Source organism: Pelobates fuscus, chromosome 3 (assembly GCF_036172605.1).
Source record: "Pelobates fuscus isolate aPelFus1 chromosome 3, aPelFus1.pri, whole genome shotgun sequence".
In the NCBI taxonomy this organism is placed as follows: Eukaryota; Metazoa; Chordata; class Amphibia; order Anura; family Pelobatidae; genus Pelobates; species Pelobates fuscus.
Genome location: NC_086319.1, coordinates 39942607 through 39969197, shown reverse-complemented (window position 1 = coordinate 39969197; position 26591 = coordinate 39942607). Strand labels below are relative to the sequence as shown.

The window sequence follows — 26591 nt, the reverse complement described above, 5'->3', positions numbered from 1 at the left end:
TGTAAAAATATTTGACCCATATATTTGACCCTGTAACTTTCAAAAACGCTATAAAACCTGCACATGGGGGGTCCTGTTCTACTCAGGAGACTTTGCTGAACACAAATATTAGTGTTTAAAAACTGGAAAATGTATCACAACAATTATATCATCAGTAAAAGTGCTGTTTGTGTGTGAAAAATGCAAAAAAAGTCACTTTCACTGACAATATCATCGCTGTGATATGTTTTACTGTTTTGAATCACTAATATTTGTATTCAGCGAAGTCTCCCGAGTAAAACAGTACCCCCCATGTACAGGTTTTAGGGTGTCGTAGAACGTTACAGGGTAAAATACAGTGATAGCAAATTAAATTCTCTGTACTTTCGGCCTGGGTTGGCAGGCAGGTCCCTTAAATTGCAATCAATAAAATAACTTAATTATGTAAAAATATTACATAAATACGCACGTAGAATTTAAATATATATGCATATTTATATATTTGAAGTCTACGTGTACATTTATATAATTATTTATGTAATTTTGTATATGGACATATGAATAGTTCGCATTCTTTTTATTTATTTATATATACATAGATATATATACAATTTCATTCTAAGTGTATTTTGATATAAATATATATATATTAATATCAAAATACAGTTAGAATAAAATTTCGTATAGATATATAATTTTTTTTAATTTTTATTATTATTTTTAATTTTTTAAATTTAATTTAAATTATTTATTATTCGTATTTTATAATAATATATATATACACAATATATATAGTTATTATATATTATATATATACGTGTGTAAATTAATTATAAGTGTATTTTTATATTAATATATGTACATATTAATATAAAAATACACTTAGCATGACATTATATATATGATATATAGACATATATTATATAGGTATAATATATGTCTATATATCATATATATACACATATAATAATATTTTTTTTATAACTTTATATATTTTTTTGATTTTGCACTGATTTTACAGTTGCAGGGAGACTGCCTGTCAGCACAGACAGTCCCCCTGCAGGCAGAGACTAGGACACCTATTGTGACCATGTGGTCGCCCTGTTGGGCGATCACATGGCCACAGGGGTCCTAAACCGCCATGGGGAGACTGTCTGGGCTGCAGGCAGTCTCCCCACACCGGGAGCACCGCCGATCGCCGCCGGGGGAGCACCGCCGATCGCCGCCGGGGGAACGACGGCGATCGGGTAAGTACATTGGACGGTTAGGACGGTTCAGGACCGTCACCGGTCGGCAACGCAAAAATGCCGATGACGGTCCTGAACCGTCCTCCGTCCTTAAGGGGTTAAACTATTTACCTGAATACAGGATAGTGTCATGTGAGTTAAACTCCGCTTTTGATGAGGAGCACAGTGAAAAGGCCTACAAGAGATAATCCATCCTGGCATTTCATTTGTCAGATTTTAGGTGTTAACTTACCTGGTACAACATGCTGCTGGTAGTTGTACGAGCAGGGTATTGCACCAATTGGAAGCTGCGGCTTTGGATTACCAGGTTGGACTTCATCATCATCTTCCCCAAAATGATGTACTTTTTCATATTTTTCCAAATACCTAGGAAACGTGAATTCAGATATTGTGTTAACTACAATGATGGTTACATATCTGCAAAGAGTTACATGAATACTTGATTTACATTTACAATATATATATATATACACATATAGTATTTATTTACCTTGCTATGCTGCCTCCCTTTCTGCGTAACACCTATAAAACCATCCACCCTGACTAACTGTATACACTAGGGGAAGGCTGCCTTATGACTATTTGGCATATATTGCATACTGCTAGTGGACACAATCACTGTACAACCCCATGTAATAGACAGAAAGGTCTTCTATAGCAACACAAGACCTTAGATTATATATATATATATATATATATATATATATATATATATATATATTTAAAAAAAAACAGCACAAGAACACATACAAATAAATATCTGGACAAAGGGCATCATGGATAGAGAAAATAATAAAAGACAGATTCTTTTTATAAGCCTACAGATCAGAAATGAGATCAGCTCAACAAATAATAAATCTTTTTTTTAAATGCAGTAAACCAATATATTGTGTTTGAAATATAAACCACCTTCCTCTGAAGGAAGTGTTCAATTATATCACCACCCTGTGTATACTATTAAAAGAACACTATAGCGTTAGGAATACAAATATGAATTTCTAACGCTATGAAGCCCTAGTTGGCCCGTTCCGCGGAAAATAAATGGTTAATTAACCATTTATTTGCTTACCGTAATCCAGCGCTGGGCTCCCTCGGAGTTGGTGACCTCTCATCCTCCATCGACATCAGCTACCTAGTGGAGACGAAAGCGCATGTGCGGCCAGAGGCACGTGCACATTCAAACCCGCCCATAGGAAAGCATTACTCAATGCTTTCCTATGGGGATCTTTTTTGACGCTTGAGGTCCGTGAGGATGTCCAACTTCAAATAAGTGTGATTTACTCAGCCACTAAAGGCACTTCCGCGATCTACACTGTCAGGAAGACTGCCACTAGAGGCTGAATTAACCCTCAGTGTAAACATTTTCAGCTGCAGGGTTAAAACTAGGGGGACTTGGCACCCAGACCACTTCATTGAGCTGAAGTAGTCTGGGTGCCTATATTGGTCCTTTAACGTCAATAATCACACACTCCAATCCTCATATATAACTGTGATCCAAACACTCGGATTGCGTCCCAAAGAACACAGAGGAAACTTGACACTCATCGCTACTGCACTTTTGCTTATACATTAAATACACAATTTACAGTGTTAGAAAAAAAAAATTATCCTTTGCCGTGCCATCATGTATCTTGGCAGTGACACTTCATCCTTGGGAAGCAAGTGAAAATTTCAACCTACAAAGGATAACTCATCAAATATTAATTTAAGGTTTAAATTAAGTTTATTGCATTTAATAAAACTTAAAGGGACACTACAGTCACCAAAACAACTTTAGCTTAACAAAGCAGCTTTGGTGTATAGATCATGCTCCTACAGTCTTACTGCTCAATTCTCTGCTATTGAGGGGTTAAATTATTTTGTTTATACAACCCTTATCACACCTTCCTGCATGGTCTTGAAAAAACTGTAAAGTTTACATTTCACTGTGAGACTGACAGCCAGTAGAGGAGGAGTTAACCCTCAGAGGTAATTATTGCAGTTTCTCAAACTGCAATAATTACTACTGTGGTTAAGGGACATGGGACAATGCATCCAGACCACCTCAATGAGCTGAAGTGGTCTGGGTGCCTACTGTGTCAGGGACACTATGGTCACCAAAACTACTTTAGCTTAATGAAACAGTTTTGTTGTATAGTTCCTGCAGTCTTATTGCTAAATTATCTGCCTCAAATTTGCTCAGAAAGCACGCTGATGTAAAAGACACTCTAGATACCTAGAGCATGACAAATCTTTGAAACCAATACCTGTAGATGAAACCAAACATCAGATTTTGTCTTGCTTCTTTACACGTCTTATAGAGAAGCAATGAATTGGAACTAAGCATATAAAGTCAAATGCCACGCACCTCCAATCGAATATTTATCAGCAGCATTTGATTCCAGCACCGATTTTCACTCTGTTCTGGAGGAGAAAGCGCCTCTAGTGGTTGACAGGAAGACAACCAATAGTGGTGTATTTAACAAAGCAACCTAAACATTGCAGTTTCTACAAAACTGCAATTTTCTGTTGCAGGGTTAAAATGACAGATGATTGAGATGAAGTGGTCTGGGTGATTTTAATGGTCCTTTCAGAATGAAGAGATGTGTAGAATCAAAGATTTTTTAGTTTTTATCATAGGCACGTGCATTCTACAGCAAACACACACTCTCATATGTCAGTAGATTGACTTGCTCCATTCTGCTTTTCTACCCCATAATTCCCTTAAATTCCCCTGTTCACAGCAGCTGCCTACCACCTCTATCTGCTCAACGATTGTGGATGATGACCCAAGGTTGTGGGAAGGTTGACCATGACTTTACAGTCATAAGTCAGCTGAGGAGCTCAAAAGAACTACCCAGTCAGCCTGTAGGAGTTCTTTATAGGATAGAAATGTTCCTTTTACTCAACTTTATGACTTACTGTGAGTGATGGCTGTGTGAGATAGAGAGGCAGGGATATTATGTTATAAACATGCTTTCACCATATATACATGCACACACAAAAGTGGTTACATAAAAGGTGTATATTACATTTACTTAAAACCTTTTAGGGTACATCATAGGAGAACTGTTTAAAAAAAACAAAAAAAAACAAAAAAAAAAACGTATTTTCTAAATTTTCACAAATATTTTCTAAAAATAAAAAAAATCTACACAAACTTTCTCAAAACATTTAAACATTTTAACCACTGAGATGCATTTGAATAAACAATTAAAGCTTAAATACAAGTCTTTAGCATGTGTATGGTATGTAAGTGTTTCTTGTATATATTGTGGTACCATCTACATCTCATATGTCAAAATTAACAGGGGGGGGAGGGGCTGATCTTGCCCAATAATCTTAAGAAATATTTCTAAAGAAAGTTAACTAAAATATGTATCAACTAACATTGTGTATGTGCTTCACCACTGGTTATAGTGTTTGGAGTCCGCAGGTCCCATCCTTTCTTTCAGCACTAAACATTTTTTTAATGTTTTGACAGTTCCAAGCAGTCCCTCACCTCTGTGCTGCCTGAGAAGTAATGGGCAGCTGGGATTTGCTGAGAGTATTAGCTTTCAGCCTATCAGAGCACCCAGAGCTGGTATGAATGGTATAACTATAAGGAAATGTGCAATCTCTGCCTCAGTCATACTTCTAGGTGGCTGTTATGGGTGACCAGGGACCCTAAGTACAGCAGAGTTAAACACCACCCTGGCCAATCAGCATCTCCTCATAGAGATGCATTGGACCAATGCATCTCCTCATAGAGATGCATTGATTTAATGCATCTCTATGAGGAAAGTTCAGTGTCTCCATGCAGAGGGTGGTGCCCTAGGAAGCATCTCTAGTAGCCATATGAGGAGTGGCCACTGGAGGTGTCCCTAGGCTATAATGTAAAGACTGCATTTTCTCTGAAAAGACCGTGTTTACTGCAAAAAGCCTGCAGCGACGGACTATACTCACTAGAACAACTACATTAAGCTGTTGTTGTTCTGGTGACTATAGCGTCCCTTTAAAGGTGAAAAGGGATAGGGCTACAGAGTTTAACATAAACTGCCAAACTGGATAGTCCAAGATGAGATTGAAAAGGAAAAAAAAAAAAGAAACAGTAGAGAGGCAAACGAACACTATAGTCACCAAACAAGTTTAGCTTAATGAAGCAGTTTTAGTGTATAACTAATGCTTCTGATGTTTCACCGCTCAGTTCACTGCCATTTAGGATTTAAATCACTTTGCATCTGTTTATGCAGCTCTAGCCACACCTCCTATGGCTGGAACAGACACAGCCTGCATAAAAAAAACAAAAAACAAAAACCTGGTTTCACTTTCAGTAAGATGTAACTTACATTAAAAGATTTCATTTTCTGCTATGTAAACTGAACTTTAATTACATACAGGGGACTTGCAGAGTCTAGCAAGCTATTAACAGAGCAGGAGAAAAATTCTAAATTAAATAGAATTAGCTATAAAGGAACTGCACACATTAGATTACTCTTTACAGGAAGTGATTAGGAAGGCTGTGCAAGTCACATGCAGAGAATTAAAGGACCACTCTAGTGCCAGGAAAACATACTCGTTTTCCTGGCACTAGAGTGCCCTGAGGGTGCCCCCACCCTGAGGGACCCACTCCCGCCCGGCTCTGGAAAGGGGAAAGGGGTAAAAACTTACCTTTTTCCAGCGCTGGGCAGAGAGATTTCCTCCTGCTCTCCTCCTCCGATCCGCCTCTTCTCCTCCCCGTCGGCTGAATGCGCACGCGCGGCAAGAGCTGCGCGCGCATTCAGCCGGTCACATAGGAAAGCATTCTCAATGCTTTCCTATGGACGCTGGCGTGCTCTCACTGTGAAAATCACAGTGAGAAGCACGCAAGCGCCTCTAGCGGCTGTCAATGAGACAGCCACTAGAGGACATAGGGGGAAGGCTTAACCCATTCACAAACATAGCAGTTTCTCTGAAACTGCTATGTTTATGAAAAAATGGGTTAACCCTAGAAGGACCTGGCACCCAGACCACTTCATTAAGCTGAAGTGGTCTGGGTGCCTAGAGTGGTCCTTTAAGCAGTGAGACTGCAGAGCCATGATCTACACACCAAAATTGCTTAAAGGACCACTCTAGTGCCAGGAAAGCATACTCGTTTTCCTGGCACTAGAGTGCCCTGAGGGTGCCCCCACCCTCAGGGACCCCCTCCCGCCCGGCTCTGGAAAGGGGAAAAGGGTTAAAACTTACCTTTTTCCAGCGCTGGGCGGAGAGATCTCCTCCTGCTCTCCTCCTCCGATCCTCCTCTTCTCCTCCCAGTCGGCTGAATGCGCACGCGCGGCAAGAGCTGCGCGCGCATTCAGCCGGTCACATAGGAAAGCATTCATAATGCTTTCCTATGGACGCTGGCGTGCTCTCACTGTGAAAATCACAGTGAGAAGCACGCAAGCGCCTCTAGCGGCTGTCAATGAGACAGCCACTAGAGGACATAGGGGGAAGGCTTAACCCATTCATAAACATAGCAGTTTCTCTGAAACTGCTATGTTTATGAAAAAATGGGTTAACCCTAGAAGGACCTGGCACCCAGACCACCTCATTAAGCTGAAGTGGTCTGGGTGCCTAGAGTGGTCCTTTAATTTTGCTAAAGTTCTTTTGGTGGCTACATTGTCCCTTTAATCTATTTCTCAATCTGAAGAGAAGATAGGGGTATCTTTTTGGTTTTGTCAATTGTTATTGGAGCTAAAAAATATTTCCACCATTCTCACAAATTGGCATGCAAAATCTCTAAACAAGAAAATTTAGCTTTGTCCCTTTTTGATGTTTCTGTATACTTGCCTTATACTTTTCAAAGTTTCATTGTGTGATGTGACACAGTGTTCAAAGTTAAAATGATATTACTAATTACAGTATATTCTCTATTTATAGAACCAGAAAATAGGTTGTTCTTTATTCTCAAAGCATTTTATATTGTTGACCATTCCATTCTTAATTTACCAGATTATTCTCAATCACATGGAAGAAAGATTTGGACAACTCCATACGCAAGGCATGTAATTTGACAAAAGCTCGTAATTTGTAATACAGAACAATTACCACTCCAGGCATGGATCTTACATACACTAAGATGGTAATCTCTGTGTTCCAAATTAAATTCACATAGAAGACTGCTTTTACATTTGCTGTCAAAATTGTGATGGAGAATACGAAGCAGCTCAGTGGTGATGGTTTGTTTAATACGCACGCACAAACCTACAAGGAATCTACATTTGCCGCTAACTATTGTCGAGTGAGAATGTAGCTACTGTGAGTACACACCCCTGGTGAGTGTAAAATGCACCCTCCAGGCATCCAGCTTGGTGAGTAACTTTTAAGACCTAGCAATTAGGACCAAAACAACTTTAGCTTAATTAAGCAATTTTAGTGTACAGATCATGCCCCTGCAGTCTCACTGCTCAATGCTCTGCCATCACTTTGTTCATGAAGCGCACTTCACCTACACAGCTTTCCTAAACACTTCCTGTCAAGTGAGTTCTATTGTTTTATTTCCTTTATTGCAGAGGCTGTTTCATTTAGAATTCATTTTCTCATGCTCTGTAAATAGCTCGCTAGACCTTGCAGGAGCCTCGTGTGTGTGATTAAAGTTTAATTTATAGAGCAGGATATAAAAACTTCAAAAGTAACTTGACATCTGATTGAAAATGAAAAAAAAATTCCCATGCAGGCTGTGATATTCCCAGGCAGGGGATTTGTGGCGAGGGCTGATAACAGTGTCTCACGCACAAGAATGAAAACCTAATTTTATGGATATAATTTAATCCACATTTTAGCTAATGAGGGAGATGTCTACAATGGGGCAGACTTGTCACTAAAAACATTAATGTACTGCAGAATTCTCTGTTAAATATTATATAATATTCTTTTCTACAGGGTAATATAGTATCTATATCACCACACTGCCATTGCACTGTTATTCTTGACTGAAGTTTAACTATAGAAGATACCGTTAGTCTGCAGGAAATCCTGTGTTCACTCATACTGTGCTGGGACTTGCCAGCCAACAGCTGCTGGAACATATCAGTTGAGCCCAGCAAGGGGAACAAACCACTAGTGAAATTGACAAAAGCAACAGAAAATAAAAATAAAATTTTTATGTGATTTTTGAAAGTGTAATGTTATATTAATATCACTATTCATTCTCATTTTAAAAGTAGGTAAAATTAAGGAAATGTGTGATATACTACAACAAACTAGCAGCTGCTGAGCATAGGTAACAGAACATAAAGCAGAGACAAGGATGTACAAAGTAACTATAAAATACAAGCCGTATAAATGTTAATTTAAAGGGACACTATAGTCACCAGAACTACAGTTTAATGTAGTTCTGGTGAGTACAGTCAGTCCCTGCAGGCTTTTTGTTGTAAACACTGTCTTTTCAACGAAGAGGCAGTGTGTAAATTAAATCCTAGTGACACCTCCAGTGTCCACTCCTCAGATAGCCACTGGAGGTGCTTCCTGGGGCAGTGCTACACAGTGCGCCGCATTGATGTTCAGCGTCTCCACGCTCTACATGGAGACACTAAACTTCAATAGAGATGCATGGATTGAAATGCATTTGGCCACGAGCCCTTGACGATATCAGCCAATTTAATGGCTGAAATCATCAGTTCTGATATCAGTCAGTGAGGCGAATCGGGGGCTGGGCCAGAGCATGCAGACCCGTGGAGAGCTGAAAATAAGGCAAGTTTTAAACCTTTCTAAAGGGGCAAGCCAACTACAAAGTGGTTTTAACACTATAGGGTCAGGAATGCAGGTTTGTGTTCCTTACCCTATAGTGTTCCTTTAATCATAATTTTGCTAGGTAAGCCATTTGCTTTGTACAATGTATTAATATTGTTTTGGCACTGAAAATGGTTAGGTAGTGTAGCATTCAATCACACGCTGGTAATTGTGGTGTTTTCTGACAATGTTCTCCCTGCCATAACATTTCTGGTTGTGATTGCATGACATCACACATGGTTTCATTTTGATCAGATGTTAACATGCTTTAGACGTTTTTATCTCCTGCTCTGTAAATCAAACTTTAATCACAGAGTAGGAGATAAAACATTCTAGATTAAACAGAATGTGCAATAAAGGAAGTTTAACCCCTTAAGGACACATGACATGTGTGACATGTCATGATTCCCTTTTATTCCAGAAGCTTGGTCCTTAAGGGGTTAAACAATAGCTCTCTCTTTCCTAGAAGTGTTTAGGAAAGTTGTGTTACATGCAAGTAGGTGTGGCTAGAGCTGAATAAACAAAGTGATTTAACTCATAATAGCAGACAATTTAGCAGTGAGACTGCAGAGTCATGTTCTATACACCAAAACTGCTTCATTAAGCTAAAGTTGTTTTAGTGACTATAGAGTCCATTTACGTCTCTGCAGTCTTAATTTGCATAAGAGGGACACTATAGTCACCAGAACAACTACAACTTAATGTAGTTCTGGTGAGTATAGTCTGTCCCTGCAGACATTTTGCAGTAAACACTGTCTTTTCAGAGACACCTCCAGTGGCCACTCCTCAGATGGCTCACTAGAGGTGCTTCCTGGTGCAGTGCTGCACACATTCAATGTATGCATGCAGACACTGAACTTTCCTCATAGAGATACATTGATTCAATGTTTAGCTCTGCATCCTCTGCCCACATCCTTGGCTGAGACCCAATGCATTTCTATGGGAGATCATCACTTAGATTATGTGAGTTGAGGGGGCAGATCAGGTGCAGAGCCTGCACCAGTAGACTGGAATAAAGGTGAGATTTTACTCTATTTAGTGGGCCCAACGTGTGTTTTTTACACTATAGGGTCAAGAATGAGTTTGTGTTCCTCAACCTATAGGGTTTCTTTAATATCTGTAGTAAGCAGGCAGACAAGGGGCACAAGCATGACCTACTGCAGCAACCTTTATATAATTTTGAAAGTAGTAACAGGTCCTTTTTAAGGTTTTACAATAGTGAGGCCAATTAGTATGTTTTCAAGTCAGATAGGTTACTGTAAATTTGCAATTTCACTGTACAGTAAATACATCCCTATAAGATTTGAAAACAAATGGTGTTCAGCCATATGAGCTGCGTGGTTTGGGATGAGTAGCAGAAATAAAACAGTGAATGCTCGCATATCTTTATATGCAACAATATGCAAATAACTTATGGAATTTCAGATCTTGAGTTAATATTGATTATGTCTGTTTTAAAGAGACTTTCCACTGTCCAAATACAAAATAAATACAAATTACTGTTTTGGGGTAAATCTAAAAACAGATTGCAAAACCTACAGATCTCTTTCATCCCACCCAGACTTTCAGTGGCTGTCCACAGACTCCCCAATGCAGCTCAATGAGAAGTGTTTGTCAGGCAGGAGCTTTGAGCAATTGCAGCCTCTTGAATTTAGCACCACTGAGCTAACTAAACCAAGAAGTAACATTACTGGTTGTATGATTGAAATCCAAGGGGGTGTAACCATGCTAATTTAAATAAGAGTACATTTCTATTGAAATCTGCACTTTTTGCAAAAATGAAAATAAGAGGATATGTCACTCCAGCTTTGGGGGTCTGGAGGGTTCCTTTAAATATAAACTAAACTTTTTATTATTTTTCTAATAGAAATTAGATAATCTAAATTGTAAGATGGAGCAAGTGAATAAAGAATTTTGCTTATAGATGAAACTTAAAGGACCACTATAGGCACTCAGACCACTTCAGCTTAATGAAGTGGTCTGGGTGCCAGGTCCATCTAGGATTAACCCTGCCTTCTGTAAACATAGCAGTTTCAGAGAAACTGCTATGTTTACCTATGGGTTAATCCAGCCTCTAGTGGCTGTCTCATTGACAGCCGCTAGAGGCGCTTCTCACTGTGATTTTCAATGCTTTCCTATGAGACTGGCTGAATGCGCGTGCATGCGCATTCAGCCGATGACAGGGAAAGGAGGCGGAGAGTCCCCAGCGCCGAGGGAGCCCGGCGGTGGAGAAAAGGTATGTGTTAAATGCCTTCCTCACCCTAGAGCCCAGCGGGAGGGGAAGTATGTTTTCCTGGCACTATAGTGGTCCTCTAAAACTGATATAATCATATGAATTTCACATCATGTGTTCCCTTATTTAGTACATATATTCTTGAAGTAAAGTAGTAGGTTACTAATATTAACACTTTTCTGTAGTTATCAAATAATTCATAGAAAGGGGCATGCATCACACACTTTTTTTTTTTTTTTTTTTTAAACAAACCAAAATAAATCAAGGGGAGAAAAAACAGCAAAAAGTACGCAATATACATTTATAAACTTTGTCAGAGTACTTGATTGGACATGCCTCTCAGCTTGGGGATTTCTTAAGATCCCCTCCCCACTTGCCCATCTCAGTTTCAGACCACTCCACAAATAACAAAAACAGGACATCATTGTGCAGCAGCAGGAGAGAGTAAGAGCTGACACCAGAGACTGCAGCTCCACACTGATCAGGCTTGCTCTTTTCTCCCCGTCAGGTGATAGATCTTCCAACTGCACATGTGTAAATCTGTCAGGCATGCCACATGCACTTTTTCAGCATTCCTAGGGATAGGACACCACTAGTGTTTTCAACCTGTAGAGTGAACAACTGTCTCATTCAAAAAAAAGCATTTGAATGAGACAGCTATCTCAAAGTGATGCATGTCCCTTGATATGATGAATAATAACACCTGGTGACGTCCTACCGGAAAGTTACTCTGTTCACTTGAGAAAATGTCCAACACTGGAATGTTAAAATCTTACTTTTAAAGAATGACTAAATATCCCAGCTCTGAAACATTTCATTATTTCTTTTCAATGACTTCATAGGCTAATCCGGGTTCTAGCCGAGACACTAAGTCTCTGGCATATTATAATGTTACATCCACAATCACAACAGTTCAATATCACTGAAGAAGCAAAACAGCTGATTCTTTGGAAATGCAAACCACCATTGTTCAGTAAGCCGGTTAAACAGAAAAAACGTGATAACGAGTCAACGTTAGTTTAATTTAACATTTCCATGCAATATCTGGTGCCTACAGAATAATAAAAAAAAAAAGACACACTTGAAGCAAAAGAGAAAAAGGATATTGGGATAAATTATTCATCTCTATGTATAAATGAGATGGATTATTAATTAGTCCCCCAACTTTCTGCACATAGGTTCTCTCTCTTTTACATGTCATTTAGGACATTTGTTGTGAAGACGTTGTGTGAGGAAAATTGTGTTTATTGTGGAAATCCAATTTCCACACAAATGGCACCTCGGAACATTCACAGATTACCAATTACAACAAGAAAGGTTATAAAATGTATCAAATTAAAATTAGACCGCAGTTAAAATGCAACTTTTTTGGGGGGCAGGGAGGGTGAAATACATAGTTACATAGCTGAAAAGAGACTTGTTTTTTGCTGTTGATCCAAAAAAAAAAAAACAATACTTCATGAATACAAGTACAGTCTTCCAGAATGAAGATTCTTGGGGACATCAAGAGCAAATCTGTTAAATAGTTTAGGTATATGATCGTTCCAGGGTAAATCTAGTAAAACATCCTTGTGAAACTGCAAGAGGCCAATTGTCCACTTAGAAAAGAGGTGGGGGGAGGGAACAAAGAAAAGGTAACATGTTATTCATTACCATTTCTCACGTTTCCCACGCTTAAATTGCTACTGTGCAGTAAATTATTCCAATGTGACTGTGTTCCCTTCCAGTGTCTAGAACGTTAATTGCAGCAGCAGGTGTCTATACTTCTGCTGACTGACCTTGGCATTATACATATTTGTGAACTAGAGAGGCATTGGAAGAAATTTATTTCACAGACATCTATGGCACCAAGGTTGGCAGTCTGTGGATTCTACCATGGAGCTGTACCAACCTAGTCTCATGCTTCTTACTAGGCTGTAATTAGCATACAGATGAATTTAATGGGGATGTGGAGGATTGCATACATAAACATGACATTTTAAATGTGTAAAACAAACAGTACAAAGAGTTGGAAACAGCAATGTGAGAATATGATTTAAACCATATTAAAATACACTTCACTGCTATGTTCAGAGCATACATATTCTAAAAATTAGCCATTGCTCTCCTAATTTATAACTATGAGCATAAATCAAGAGGTATCAAAATAAATAAGGATTCAAATAAAGCATATTGCAAACCAAGAATGTGTAAAACAATGCTTTATCGCTTTTGGAACGAACTGTGACGTTTTAATAGCACGGGGCAACACACAGAAATGCATGCCTGTGTAAGCAATATGTAATTATTACATGCATGAACATACTTTTGTTTCCTCAGTGTTTTAGGTTTCATCATTGCACAAAAATACTGAGCAATAATTTGAATCCAAATCTATTTTTAAACCTTTAGAACATGTTAGAAAACAACAAGGTTTTTAGCGTTACAAAACTTGCAACTTCAATATGTATGCAAAAATGTGTAATCCTCAGTAAACATTGTGTGACAACCCCATGCCTACTCATCAGCTTGGACTGCTGTGTTAATGTGATGAGTGCATTTATGACATTTATCATAAACATTAGTTCTTCTGAGGCAGATACTATAAGGAGAATATTATGTTCTGAGGTCAGGCCTTTACCGTGGTTGCCAAATGCTTATCTATTCTATTACCACATGTAACTCTGTGTGAGAGAATTGCCAGTTTAAACAGAAGAGAAAACCGTTGGAAATTTCTGTTCATACTTAAAATTCCAAACTGTATGATGGATTTTCAAGTGACCAAAATATTTTCATGAAACAGAGAACAAGGATACAGAAAAAAACTGCTTGGTGGTGCACTCTTACACACTCCCCACCCAATCCAATAGCCATCATCACCTTCCAGTCTATTTTGCGCCTCCTCCAATGACCCAATCAATAAAGTTTATCTGTTTGAATTAAAACTACATGTTACCTGCATTGCACATTGGAGCACATTGCTGCCATTTTTTTCTTAGGGTGAACCTCACTTTATTTTAAACATTTGTATGAGCTGTCCGTCTTGAATTAATTTGTATATTTAATATAAAACCCATGGCTTGTGCATTTTGGAATTTGCTACGTAGACGTTACATATGGATCCTTCAGTGGTTTGGCGTTGCGTTTGTAACAGATCATTGTGAACTTACACATATCAGGTATAAATGCACTTAGATATGAATTGTAAACATTAGGTCAGTGTGTATCTTTTGCTGACTTGGTAAAAAGCCTCTTAAAGACAGTCAGTAGGCAATTTGATGGCCAATAATAAAAAGTTTCATCTCCTTGGTTCAAATTATTCTGCTAAAAAGTATTTGAGCCCATTTCTCTCTCTCTATATATACACATTTTTCATTATATTAGATTACTTTAATTAAATGCCCTGAAGCAAGAGAGATACAATGATATGCAGAAAATCTTATTTGAAAATGTTGCTTTGAATGTAAATTATAACATCAAAACAAATCTGCCTGTAGGAATTAAGTCTGTAAATTTACAGGAATTGTAGGGCTGCAGTCACTGCTTCAGAAATACATTTATTATAAATTCCCCCACAGAGATTGCCACGCAGGCATTTTTTGTTGTTGTTGCAGGCAAATACATGGTCATGGGTTACAGACCGTCTGTAAAAATCGGATTATGCCATATATACTTGAAAAGAAAGGTTTGTATACATTTATATATATATATATATTAGGACATACAGGGGACACATTTTATTAAGAATTATCTCCCAAACAGGTGTCTCACATGCTCATTTATGGAATATGAAGATTAGGGATTGCGGTCATGTGAGCAGGTTCATGGTGTGTCAAAATATAAATAATCTTATTTACGTAGTTTGTAGTATACATTGTTGCGAGAATTATTTTACATCAAGGAGTTCCAAAAAAATGAATGATCTGAAGAATGCTAATTATTTCAATAGTGTATTGGTCTATTACTCAGACTGTTGGGTTTTGGCCTGTACAATAAAAATAAGCATGGGTTATTACCTGTTGGTACCTAAATAATATTTGTGTATGTATGGGTCTATTAACCCCCATCCAACAAAGCGGGATAAAAAAAAAAATGGTTATTGCCTTTGTATACATTGCCTGTCAGCATAAACCAGTTCCCTAAAGCACTATTGCAATGTTCTTCCAACACCTTTACACAATAACAAAAACATTTAATATTTACCTGTTGGATATACAGTTCAAGATGTTTGGAATTAAATCCTAAAAAATATTCTCGAGTTAGTTGAGTTACTTTTAAGGTCAAATTGGTTGGTTTGGATAATTACACCTGGTAACAGCTAAGTTCTCTTACTATGATTACATTAAAGGGTTACTGTATTGTCCATAACCATCTTTGCTTTTAGAAGTTGTCATGGAGGAAGGAATCTCTATGTGCAATATTTCTGCTTGAAACACTGCACCATACAGAGTTATTTGTACTTTTGTGCCAAAGGCTAATTGAACCCCTAACACACGTGACAGGCAGCTCGCAACACAGTTCTAGACTACCTAATGTTAATTCTGTGTAAAAAATACTCAGCAGTGAGTGCACATTACACGCATGCAACAGATGTAGTGAGCTTCTACCCTTACAGGTAGTGCTGGGAGCACACCTAGTTGAAGCCTTTATCTCCCCTCCCTTCCTGCATTGTGTAACCTGCCCCAGCCTCCCATGCTTACCTTTGTTCATAAGGCCATATTTCCCCACCTCCAAGTCCTTCCTCCCTCTGTCCATCCCCCACTTGATTCCCTCCATGCTTCAGACCGCATATATTACAGATTGACCGATTGTCAGTTCCACCGATATACAGCATTTTACAGATAATCAGTCTATCTGTAACACTATCTTCACCCCTTTCTGTGAGACCACACATGGAGAGCTCAGCTGAAGACCGTGAGACCGTGAATAAATCGACTAATGTACTGGGCTGGCTAACAGATTGATAGGAGTGTGATTACTCTACCTGCTTGGATCTCAGTGATCCCAGCATGTACTGGCTGCCTAGAATTTTTTTCAGTGTGACTGCAGTCAGCATGTTCAGTTAATGCCAGATTTGGGTTAAAATTATGTTTTTCAAAACTTTAAATGTACAGAATATTGGCACCAGTTATCGACAATCGGCCTGAAAGGCAACCGATAATAGGTATAGGCATTTGCTCTAGAAAAGTTGTATCGGTCGATCCCTGGTATGTATGATCTCTGAACCGGTGAGAACAGTCCAATCAAATGCTTATCTATAAGACTGGACCACGAATGAAGAGTGACGTGGTGTGATGACGAGACGTGGAAGATCTTCACCTGGAGCTAGATTACAGGTAAGTTTTTACCTAACTTTTTCTAAAAAAAAATAATGTAATGGGCGACATTAACTAGAAAAAAATAGCAACAAATAAATAAAAAAAAAGGATCAGAGCTACATGTAGGGTTTCACATGTTCAAATGAAGACGTGTAAAAACAGCTATTTACCAACATGAATAGTCAAAGAATACTTTACAAAACTGATTAATTTTGGATAAAACGTACTGTACAATAAACTACACCTTTGAGAGACAAACATTTTAAAATTGCAACTGCAAACCTTTTCATTACTTAAATCTTTTTTTGGAAATTTGCACAAATTGGTGGTTAACAAATTTGTACAACTACCTTACATATTAAATAGATACTTCAAGCACCATTACCACAGCATCATGCTGTAGTGGTTATGGTGCCAGCATGCTCCATTTTTGTGGTTTGACACAAACCGACAATCTCCCAAGACCTGCTGCCCACCATTCCCAACACAAAACAGTTACTTTTGCATTAGCAACATACTTTGTTGACACCCTCACCACTATAAAATGATATTGTGGCTATGGTGCTTGGGTGCCACTTTCAGCCTCTTCCCCTTTAATATAAATTTTATATCCAATGCACTGAGCCACTTTCAAACTAATTAATAGGGGTAAAAGATGCATGCTGTCATTAGTAAAGAATCCAGTGTAAGTCACATTATATAATGGATAAACAACCAAGATCCTGAATTAGAACTACAAACTAAAAATCAATGAGGTCATTCAGATATATGGGATGTGCTCACAGTGAGATAGGCTTAGCCTGCTAGCTGTGAATGATTAGCAGAGGTGATAATTACTGCTGCGCTCACAAATAGACATTTCTTTTCAAATATAAATTATTACATTTATGTTAGGTGGTAGCAACTGTTCATATTTTGTAGTTCTTTAAAATTTCACTGAGATAACAGCCAGAGAAAATATGGATACTAAACATCTAATCATTGCAAAATTAAAGAAAAAAAAAAAAAAAATATGCAGGATGAGAGGTTGCATTCTTTCCCTGTTAGTGAAGGAAGAAGCTGTTCATTTTGGTTGAAATTGGTTAAAGGTATTACTTTCTCCCTCTCACAATTTAATATAAAAATATGAGTTTATATGTAGAAGGCAACAAACACAATCATGGAGCAATAGAGTAAGTGTGTAGGGGTTTTCCAAGCACAAATATGTTTCATCAGTAGTCAGAGCAACAAGAGATCAACCTTCCTTTGCTTTCAATCATTTACATTTGGAAACAGTGATGTCATTCGTTCAAAACAGCCATAATTATAGGAATGTTAGAGATTTATTTTTTTCCTGGAGCTCACCTTTCTCTAAGGAAGTTTTATAATATAATATTTTGGGCTATTTAGACTAGTGTCTGCAAACATTTATACTTATTACCACAACATATTGACAGTTTCCCTTGAAATACGCAGAACAGACGTTTTAATGATGAACCAAGAACATAAAAAAATAAATAAATAAACCAAATCAGATTAATCTTTGCCCTCGCAATAGATCATTTCAAATCAAATCTGTTCCAGGTACAGCATTTGAAGACCTGAATTTTTGTATGCATTTTCCAACATTACTTCCACAACATCAAAGAGTGTTTTTTTGTTATGTATTTTTTTAAAGAATCTCTAACAGACAATTATTTGTGTAAAAACACATTCCTTTGATCATTGACTATATTTAATCTAAAAGACACTTGCAAAGTTTTTAAATCATACTCTCAGACAGGCCCTACATATCAGGGCAAATCAGGAGAGCTACAAAAACTGGAATGCTTTAAAAATTGGACTTTTGATTGACTGCACTTGACAGATCAGGCTGTAGCTAGTCAAAAATAATGAAGAATGACGTGCACTTGAATGATTAGAATACTGAATCCAACAATCTTAAAATTAATGCAATTTTAACTTTCCGTGCCATTTGAAAGGGTTGGAGTGTTACATATCTCAATGAACATTTTATCTTCCACATGTGAGGCATTAAAGGATAGATCATGTGTGGTGGCACTGACAGAGTAGAATGCCACTCATTAAAAAGAAAGACATGCTGCACCAGCAGAGAGGACGATCACCCAGCTAGTGGGCAGGTAGGTATCAGCGATATAATTCCAGAGAGCTTTACCAGAGAAGACTGAGTGACGTTACTGCACTTTTTAATGCTTTACCACAGAACAAAGATATACAACTAGTGACCCCCATGCTTTTCTCGAGTACTGCAGCTTCTCTACTTTTGCATGAAAACATTGACATGTTCTATTATATTCCACTAAAGATTAAATAAGGTGTAGCCCCACCATCTCCAACTATTATATATAACTATGTGATGCAAATTATCCCTGCCATGCATAAACAGAAGTTTTACTCCATATTTTTTTTCTTTTCACATGCATTCTGCTTTTAAGGATGGCCAGCAAAGTGTATTAATCTACAGATAAATATAAAAATAACTATGAAGTACTCAACAGTTACTGGCAGCACAGCAATTTCAAGCACTTTTGACTCACTTGGATTTCAGAGTAATATGTTTGAAGGATAAACAAAAGATGCTGGCGAGCTACATGCAACTTCCTACCAAAGGTTGTCAGATGCACTATGTACTATTCCTAGGTCTTTGTTACATTTTCACATAGACATGCAAAAGTGTTTCCCTGCAGAATGTAGAATTCACACACTGCGGGGAAAAAACAACTACATAATAAGGGAAACCCGTACCCCTTATGATCCAACACTGGACCAGACTCCCAGTTAATCATACAGAGGGAATACAAACATTTGTTTTGGATAATTTTTTGGCAAATCCGATAAAATGCACATTTTGCACCTTACATGGGCCATGTCACAATGAATAAAGATACATTTAGCATTAAATATCTACAAATACATGCATGGCAATAGATTTGAGAAAACTATTGTCCTGAATAGATTTTAAAGGATTATTTTTATTCCAGATGCATAGTAATATTTATACTCTTTTGTAACTGACAAGATCACTATATAGTTTATGATTTTAGCTCATTGGCTGAGACTGTCTGTATTGGTCAAGGCATTTGGAGCATTTCTTTAAAGTAAATGAAGTGACAAATATCTAGAACAAAGTCACCATTTTTAGTATCGAGTTGCAATTTTTTTTGAAAGCCTGAAATCACTGGAGGCTGAGCATTTCCACTAGCTATGTTCTGACAGACCAATTTTACAGCCATTTAGTCCTGTTTGATTCCTAGGTGTGTTTTTCACTGTCTTAAGTCTTCACCATGTGATTGAAAAGCATGTTCAACCAGCCGGTCAAGAGCATTACATTTCTGTAACGCTGTGTCACTTTATGGCTGGGATTATTACTGTGTTGTGAATGCTTTCCAATAAGATTCAAGTTCTTTGGTATCGGAGCTAAGATGTTTCTGTACATTTCAGGAATTCATTCTGTAACTGCTCTCATTATTCCATTATCTATAAAGATTTCCACTGTGCATAACAAGTAAGTGATGTTATGAATCTCATGCAGTTGTTACTTCACAAATTCCACTTTCTGTCCCTCCTTGTACAGGATAATCTTTGTTTCATTTGCCACAAGATTTTGCTGCAGTTAAGTTTTTGTTGTAGTTTTTAGCATGTTCTAACCTGGCAGTGATCTGCATCTTGTGGCAAACTTCCTGAGGTTATACAGGTGTTTATGAGCTACTTGTCAGTTATGTTTCAATAATTCTGCAATAATCCACTACAGTGGACTTTCAGTATCTACCTTGTAATCTGCTAATGCCAAGCTCACACTGCAGTTCTGCCTTATAAAGGACTATTAAGCTAATTTTGGAACATCTTAAATGCCATTTACTAAGACCTGGAATTGCTAATCAATCATCAGGGAAACTAACAATACAGGGCAAAATATCCAAATTGTACAACTTCACTAGGTGAGCAGTTATCCAGCCCTTAACCCCTTAAGGACACATGACATGTGTGACATGTCATGATTCCCTTGGATTCAAGAAGATTGGCCCTTAAGGGGTTTAAAGGACCACTATAGGCACTCAGACCACTTCAGCTCAATTAAGTGGTCTGGGTGCCAGGTCCATCTAGGGTTAACTATAGGGTTAATCCAGCCTCTAGTGGCTGTCTCAGTGAGAGAAGACGCCAGCGTCCATAGGAAAGCATTGATAATGCACATTCGGCGGAAGAGGGAGGAGAGTCCCCAGCGCTGAGGGAGCCCGGTGCTGGAGAAAGGTAAGCCTTTAGCCCCTTCCTCCCCCTAGAGCCCGGCAGGAGGGGAGCCATGAGGGTGGGGGGTAGGGGATCTACTAACACTACAGTGCCAGGAAAACGAGTTTGTTTTCCTGGCACTATAGTGGTCCTTTAAACTTGCAACTCCCCAACAATTCAGGATTCAATCGACAAATATAGACAGCAGGTTCACTCTAGCATAGCATACATGCAGCTATTAAACTGGATGGATGGATTTTATATGACTCTGCTTTAAAATCTATAAAGGGACACTAAGCACCAAAACCACTACATCTTAAAGTAAATCTGTAATGGAAAAAGGACGCCTCAAAATGTCTTCCATATATATTTGATACACCATATATCAAAGATACATGGTGTATTCAATATAAAATATATAAGGTTTACAAAATTTTCCTCGGTTCCAGGGCCAATTTGTGGGTGTTACCCTGCTTGTAACACCCACCTCCTAGACGGCCTCTGCTCTGCCTCTATTCTTCTTTGATTTGCCCTGCTTGGGATGCATACCCAAGCAGGACAAATCTTGCCAGTGATGTTGGCACGCTGGCTTCGTTGCCAGAGTGCTGGCATTGTAACAGAGTGACGACAGTTTCTATATTCCTTTCCATAGGGAATTTCCATAGTAACCACAGTGCATATGTTTTGGTTGCTCTGGGTGGAGAGCAGCTTTTTCTGCTCTCCCTTGTTACTCAATACCTCGGCACACCAAAGCGTTGACTAACAACTAGGAGAAAAAAAACTTTTAAAATAGGTTTCTCTCCTAATCATCCATTTGCAAGCAAAACTGCTGGCACAATGTATAGATAAAATCTAACAAGCATAAGTTGTTTAGGGTATGATGACAGGTGCCCTTTAATGTACAGGTTTTGATGAAAAGACCCACACTCTGGCTAGGTAAGCATTTCTCTTTTTGAGAAATGGCACCATTTACATTTGTCATTAAGAATGTCCCGTCCCTTCCACCTTCATGTGTAGCATCACTAAAGGCTCTACGAGAAGCATACAATTTGCTAAGCACAGCTGTTACCGTGCTTGAGGTGTAGGGTAACAGTGCTACTCCATGAGGATGGTCTAAGAACAGGAGAAGCAGATGCCCAGGAGATACTATTAAAGATGGATAAAAAGGCAAATTTAACATATTTTTTTATTTATTGGGGGGAGGGGGGGGGGGGGAGGGATAACTAGATTTATAAAGTTATAGTGTTCCTTTAAACCAAAGACATTAAGGATTAATAAACTTTGGAGCTGGAGAACAAGTAGCATGTAGACATAGAGCTATGTTTATTGTGATCCCAAAACACAGTGTGTAAACATCTAGTTACGGTTTGGCATACGCATGTGTTACCACAAGCTGTTTTCAACCTTAGTATTTCGAAGAGACTTGGCATTTTAAGATGTTGAAAAATACAATGAAAATTTATTTTTTTACCAAAGTACAGTGATTTATTCTAGCATTTGTACAGGAATTTAGGAACAGAGAACAGACCATCCCAAATAAGGAATTACAGGATTTAAGAAAAATTAGTTTCTTTGATTTTTTTTTTTTTTAAAGCCGAACTGCAATTTGTGCCATGTGTTGGTGCCAAAGAAGGTTATTGTATACTACACTTGCTTCAAAAATATCATTCCCAGATCTATGTGATCGTAAGTGCAAACACTTAAAAAAGAAAGTTTTCTACAATAGAAAAAAAATAATAATAAATAAATAAAATATATATATATAGATATAGATATACATATACATATACATATATATATATATATAGAGAGAGAGAGAGAGAGATACATACATATACACACACATACTGCACACATGACAGGCAGCCTAGAACTCAGTTCTAGGTTGACCGATGTTAAATCTGTGCATAAAAAACTTGTGTCATCAGCACGCACTGTGTGCTGGCGACAGACGTGATCAACTTCTAACCTTCAGGCAGGGATGTGACCAAGACTGTATGGGGAAGCCTGGATCTCTTAGACAACCCTCTTTCTCTCTCATTTAAGCCCTTGACGCCTTTTAGTCCTTAATGTGCATTTTCTTTCTTAATTCACACCACATTCCCTCCCCTGCTTAATGCATTCGCATGCCCTTTGAGACTGTGAGAACAGTCCAATCAAATGGCTCTATAGAAGAATATTTTCAATGGACCACGATGTGGGAAGGATTAAAGTAAAACAGCAACGTGGAGACTAGCAAAAGGAGATTCAACCAGTGCTGCACTCCAGGTAAGTAATTTATAGAAACATAGAATGTGACAGCAGATAAGAACCATTCAGCCCAGTCTGCCCAATTTTCTAAAAACATTCATTAGTCCCTGGCCTTATCTTATAAGCTAGGATAGCCTTATGTCTATCCCATGCATGCTTAAACTCCTTCACTGTTTTAACCTCTACCACTTCAGCTGGAAGGCTATTCCATGTGTCCACTACCATGTCAGTAAAGTAATACTTCCTGATATTATTTTTAAACCTTTGCCCCTCTTATTTAAGACTATGTCCTCTTGTAGTGGTAGTTTTCCTTCTTTTAAATATAGTCTCCTCCTTTACTGTGTTGATTCCCTTTATGTATTTAAAATGTTTCTATCATATCCCCCCTGTCTTGTCTTTCCTCCAAGCTATACATGTCCTTTAACCTTTCCTGGTAAGTTTTATCCTGCAATCCATGAACCAGTTTAGTAGCCCTTCTCTGAACTCTCTCTAAACGTATCAATATCCTTCTGAAGATACGGTCTCCAGTAGTGCGTAGAATACTTCAAGTGAGGTCTCACCAGTGTTCTGTACAACCAAGCATTCTGCTAGCATTTCCTTTTTTCCCCCTAGTCAAAGTGGGGGGAATAAATAGCAGCTTGCATTATACTTTTTTTTTTTTTTTTTTTTTTTTAAATCTGCCACAAAGTTAGACTAACTAACATTTGTGATAATTACATCAACAAATTAAATATTTTTGAAAATCTCAACAAAAAAATGAATGTATATATATTTTAATTTTTTCTTTCTTTGCCTTTCAGTATTACAGCAGCACACTGCGTTGCGCTCAGCTTCTGCATTGAAAGGGTTATGTTTGTCCCAGTTGTAAGGAATTCACTGTTCTGTGCACTTTTTTCACAGAGGTAATCACTACCAGTTGCAGCAGACGCTACTAGCGGTAGGCTTCTAAGCAGCGACAAGGCTGGAAACTTGTGGGAAATTTGTGGGCTTTAATATCTACCAGGTGTAAATAACAGCTTATGGCATATATTTACCGACAAGGTAAGGAAACAAGCTCCGAGTCCGATACATTGGTAAGATTGTCATTTGCATTAAGGCTGCACTACTTGGAAGTCACCATGTACCTGAAAACCAGAAACCTTTATTTATACTTTGGCAGAAAAATTACATGAGGCAAGAGATTTCAAATAAATAAATCAATAAACTGACAAATATATTAAACTATAATTAAAATAAAACTGAAACTACACTGTAATTTAAGTCAATGGATTGTGTGGCAAGATGTGCCTTGTTTTTACCTTTAAATTGTGTGTATAATACACACAGGTATATTTCCAAAGCAGTCTCTAGGGGGTGCAGTTACACCTTTTTCATTACATTAATAGCCTTAGAAATACCATAGCAAACCAACAATGTGACCTAAGAGTTCATGCAGTTACTGATTCCGTGTCAATACCAAAAGATTTATGGAAAGAATATGTGCCCAGCAACATGTCAGGACCAGTCCTAAGGTAACACTTTAGCAGCACTGTGGTGTATGGCCGAGAGAAATGAAGAACCCAGTTCAACTTCCCTGGTTTTCCCTATGACAGTCTTACAAATTAGATCACTGTTAAAACCAAGGACCCAAGAGATATAGCTCTTATTTGTTTAGTTTACTTTAACAAAACATCCATGAGCAAACATACATGACTGCAGAACTATGTGAAACCTATCAATTTTGGTATAAATGAATACAACTCTCTGCTGGCATAAAATCAATAGCTTGGTTCCTAAATATTCTTAAAAAACACTAATTTGCACCAAAGAAAAGTTCAAAGTGAAATAACCAAATTAAGTGCAACTTCGTTTATAAACAGCTTCCCATGGTAGCCTTCCCAGGCTGATACCATATAAGCCAATGTGTGTATGTATATATATATATATATATATATATATATATATATATATATATATATATATATATATACACACACACATAGAAAATAAAGGGATACATTTGTATAACCTAAAATCAAAACAATAAACATACATGTCATAGTATGTCAACAAAACTGCATTGGATTGTGTTTTTATTAGAAAAGAGTCCTCAAATCGCTTCCTCTTCTCTCCCTCTCAGGGTCTGCTCTTCATTTCTTCCTATCTGCTCTAGTTTTCTTTAAAACCGAAGACAGACAATTCTCACCTTCCTCCTGAACTAGAGATCAACCGATATTGATTTTTTTAGAGCAGATAGTGATAATATGTGAACTTTCAGGCCGATGGCCGATAACTTTCTGATATTATATAGATATATAGAGCTCAATTTAAAACTCTGGTTCTTGCTTTCAAATCGCTACATAATGCTGCTCCCACCTATATATCCTCCCTTATACACAAGTATGTCCCGTCTAGGCCCTTACGATCTGCTGAAGACTTACGTCTATCTTCTGTCCGTACTCCCACCTCTGATGCTCGCCTTCAAGATTTCTCGAGGGCTGCATCGTTCCTGTGGAACTCTCTTCCCTCCTCCGTTAGAAGCTCACCCAGTCTCCACTTCTTAAAAAAAAATCGTTAAAAACACACTTTTTCAAAAAAGCGTATCAATTAAACTGTTAATAGCTCCCGACTGATTCCTCTTGTGCAACTGTCACTAGTCTAATACTATCCTTACCTTTTTGTGTCATTTTACCCTACTCCCTCTAGCATGTAAGCTCATTGAGCAGGAACCCCTCTGTTCCTGTGTGTCCAACTTGTCTGGTTACAACTACATGTCTGTTCGTCCACCCATTGTAAACCGCTGCAGAATTTGATTGCGCTATATAAATAATAATAATATGTAAATTTACCATTTTGAAAAAATAAACTATTTCTACACAAATCTACTTTTAACTGAACATGTTTATTATTTTTTTTTTTTGCTAATTTTTTTTTTATTAAGGTAAATGCACAAAATATCCATGCCAGTCAAAAATTTTTATGTTTTCAAGAATGTGAGTGTGTGTAATGATGCAGTGAAAGTATTTGATTATTGAATGCAGTGTGTGTGTGTGTGTGTGTGTGTGTAATGATGCAGTGAACGTATTTGATTATTGAATGCAGTGCGTGCCGTGGACGCGAAGTGCGCGCAGCGTGCATAGTGCGCGCAGCGGACGCAGCGTGCGTAAAGTGAATGCAGTGTGTTTGTGTAGTGTGTATAGTGAATGCAGTGTGTTTGTGTAGTGTGTATAGTGAATGCAGTGTGTTTGTGTAGTGTGTATAGTAAATGCAGTGTGTTTGTGTAGTGTGTATAGTAAATGCAGTGTGTTTGTGTAGTGTGTATAGTAAATGCAGTGTGTTTGTGTAGTGTGTATAGTGAATGCAGTGTGTTTGTGTAGTGTGTATAGTGAATGCAGTGTGTTTGTGTAGTGTGTATAGTGAATGCAGTGTGTTTGTGTAGTGTGTATAGTAAATGCAGTGTGTTTGTGTAGTGTGTATAGTAAATGCAGTGTGTTTGTGTAGAGTGTATAGTAAATGCAGTGTGTTTGTGTAGTGTGTATAGTAAATGCAGTGTGTTTGTGTAGTGTGTATAGTAAATGCAGTGTGTTTGTGTAGTGTGTATAGTAAATGCAGTGTGTTTGTGAAGAGTGTATAGTAAATGCAGTGTGTTTGTGTAGTGTGTATAGTAAATGC

At 37.9% G+C, this 26591-nt stretch overlaps 1 protein-coding gene across 1 annotated transcript in view; it reads right to left on the bottom strand.

Moving 5' to 3' along the window:
* ARID2 (AT-rich interaction domain 2) overlaps window positions 1-26591 on the bottom strand; it is an 87669-nt gene that overhangs the window by 47452 nt on the left and 13626 nt on the right. Inside the window, exon 4 of the mRNA XM_063446947.1 lies at window positions 1459-1592. Coding sequence (XP_063303017.1) covers window positions 1459-1592 — 134 coding nt within the window. The remainder of the gene's footprint in view (window positions 1-1458; window positions 1593-26591) is intronic.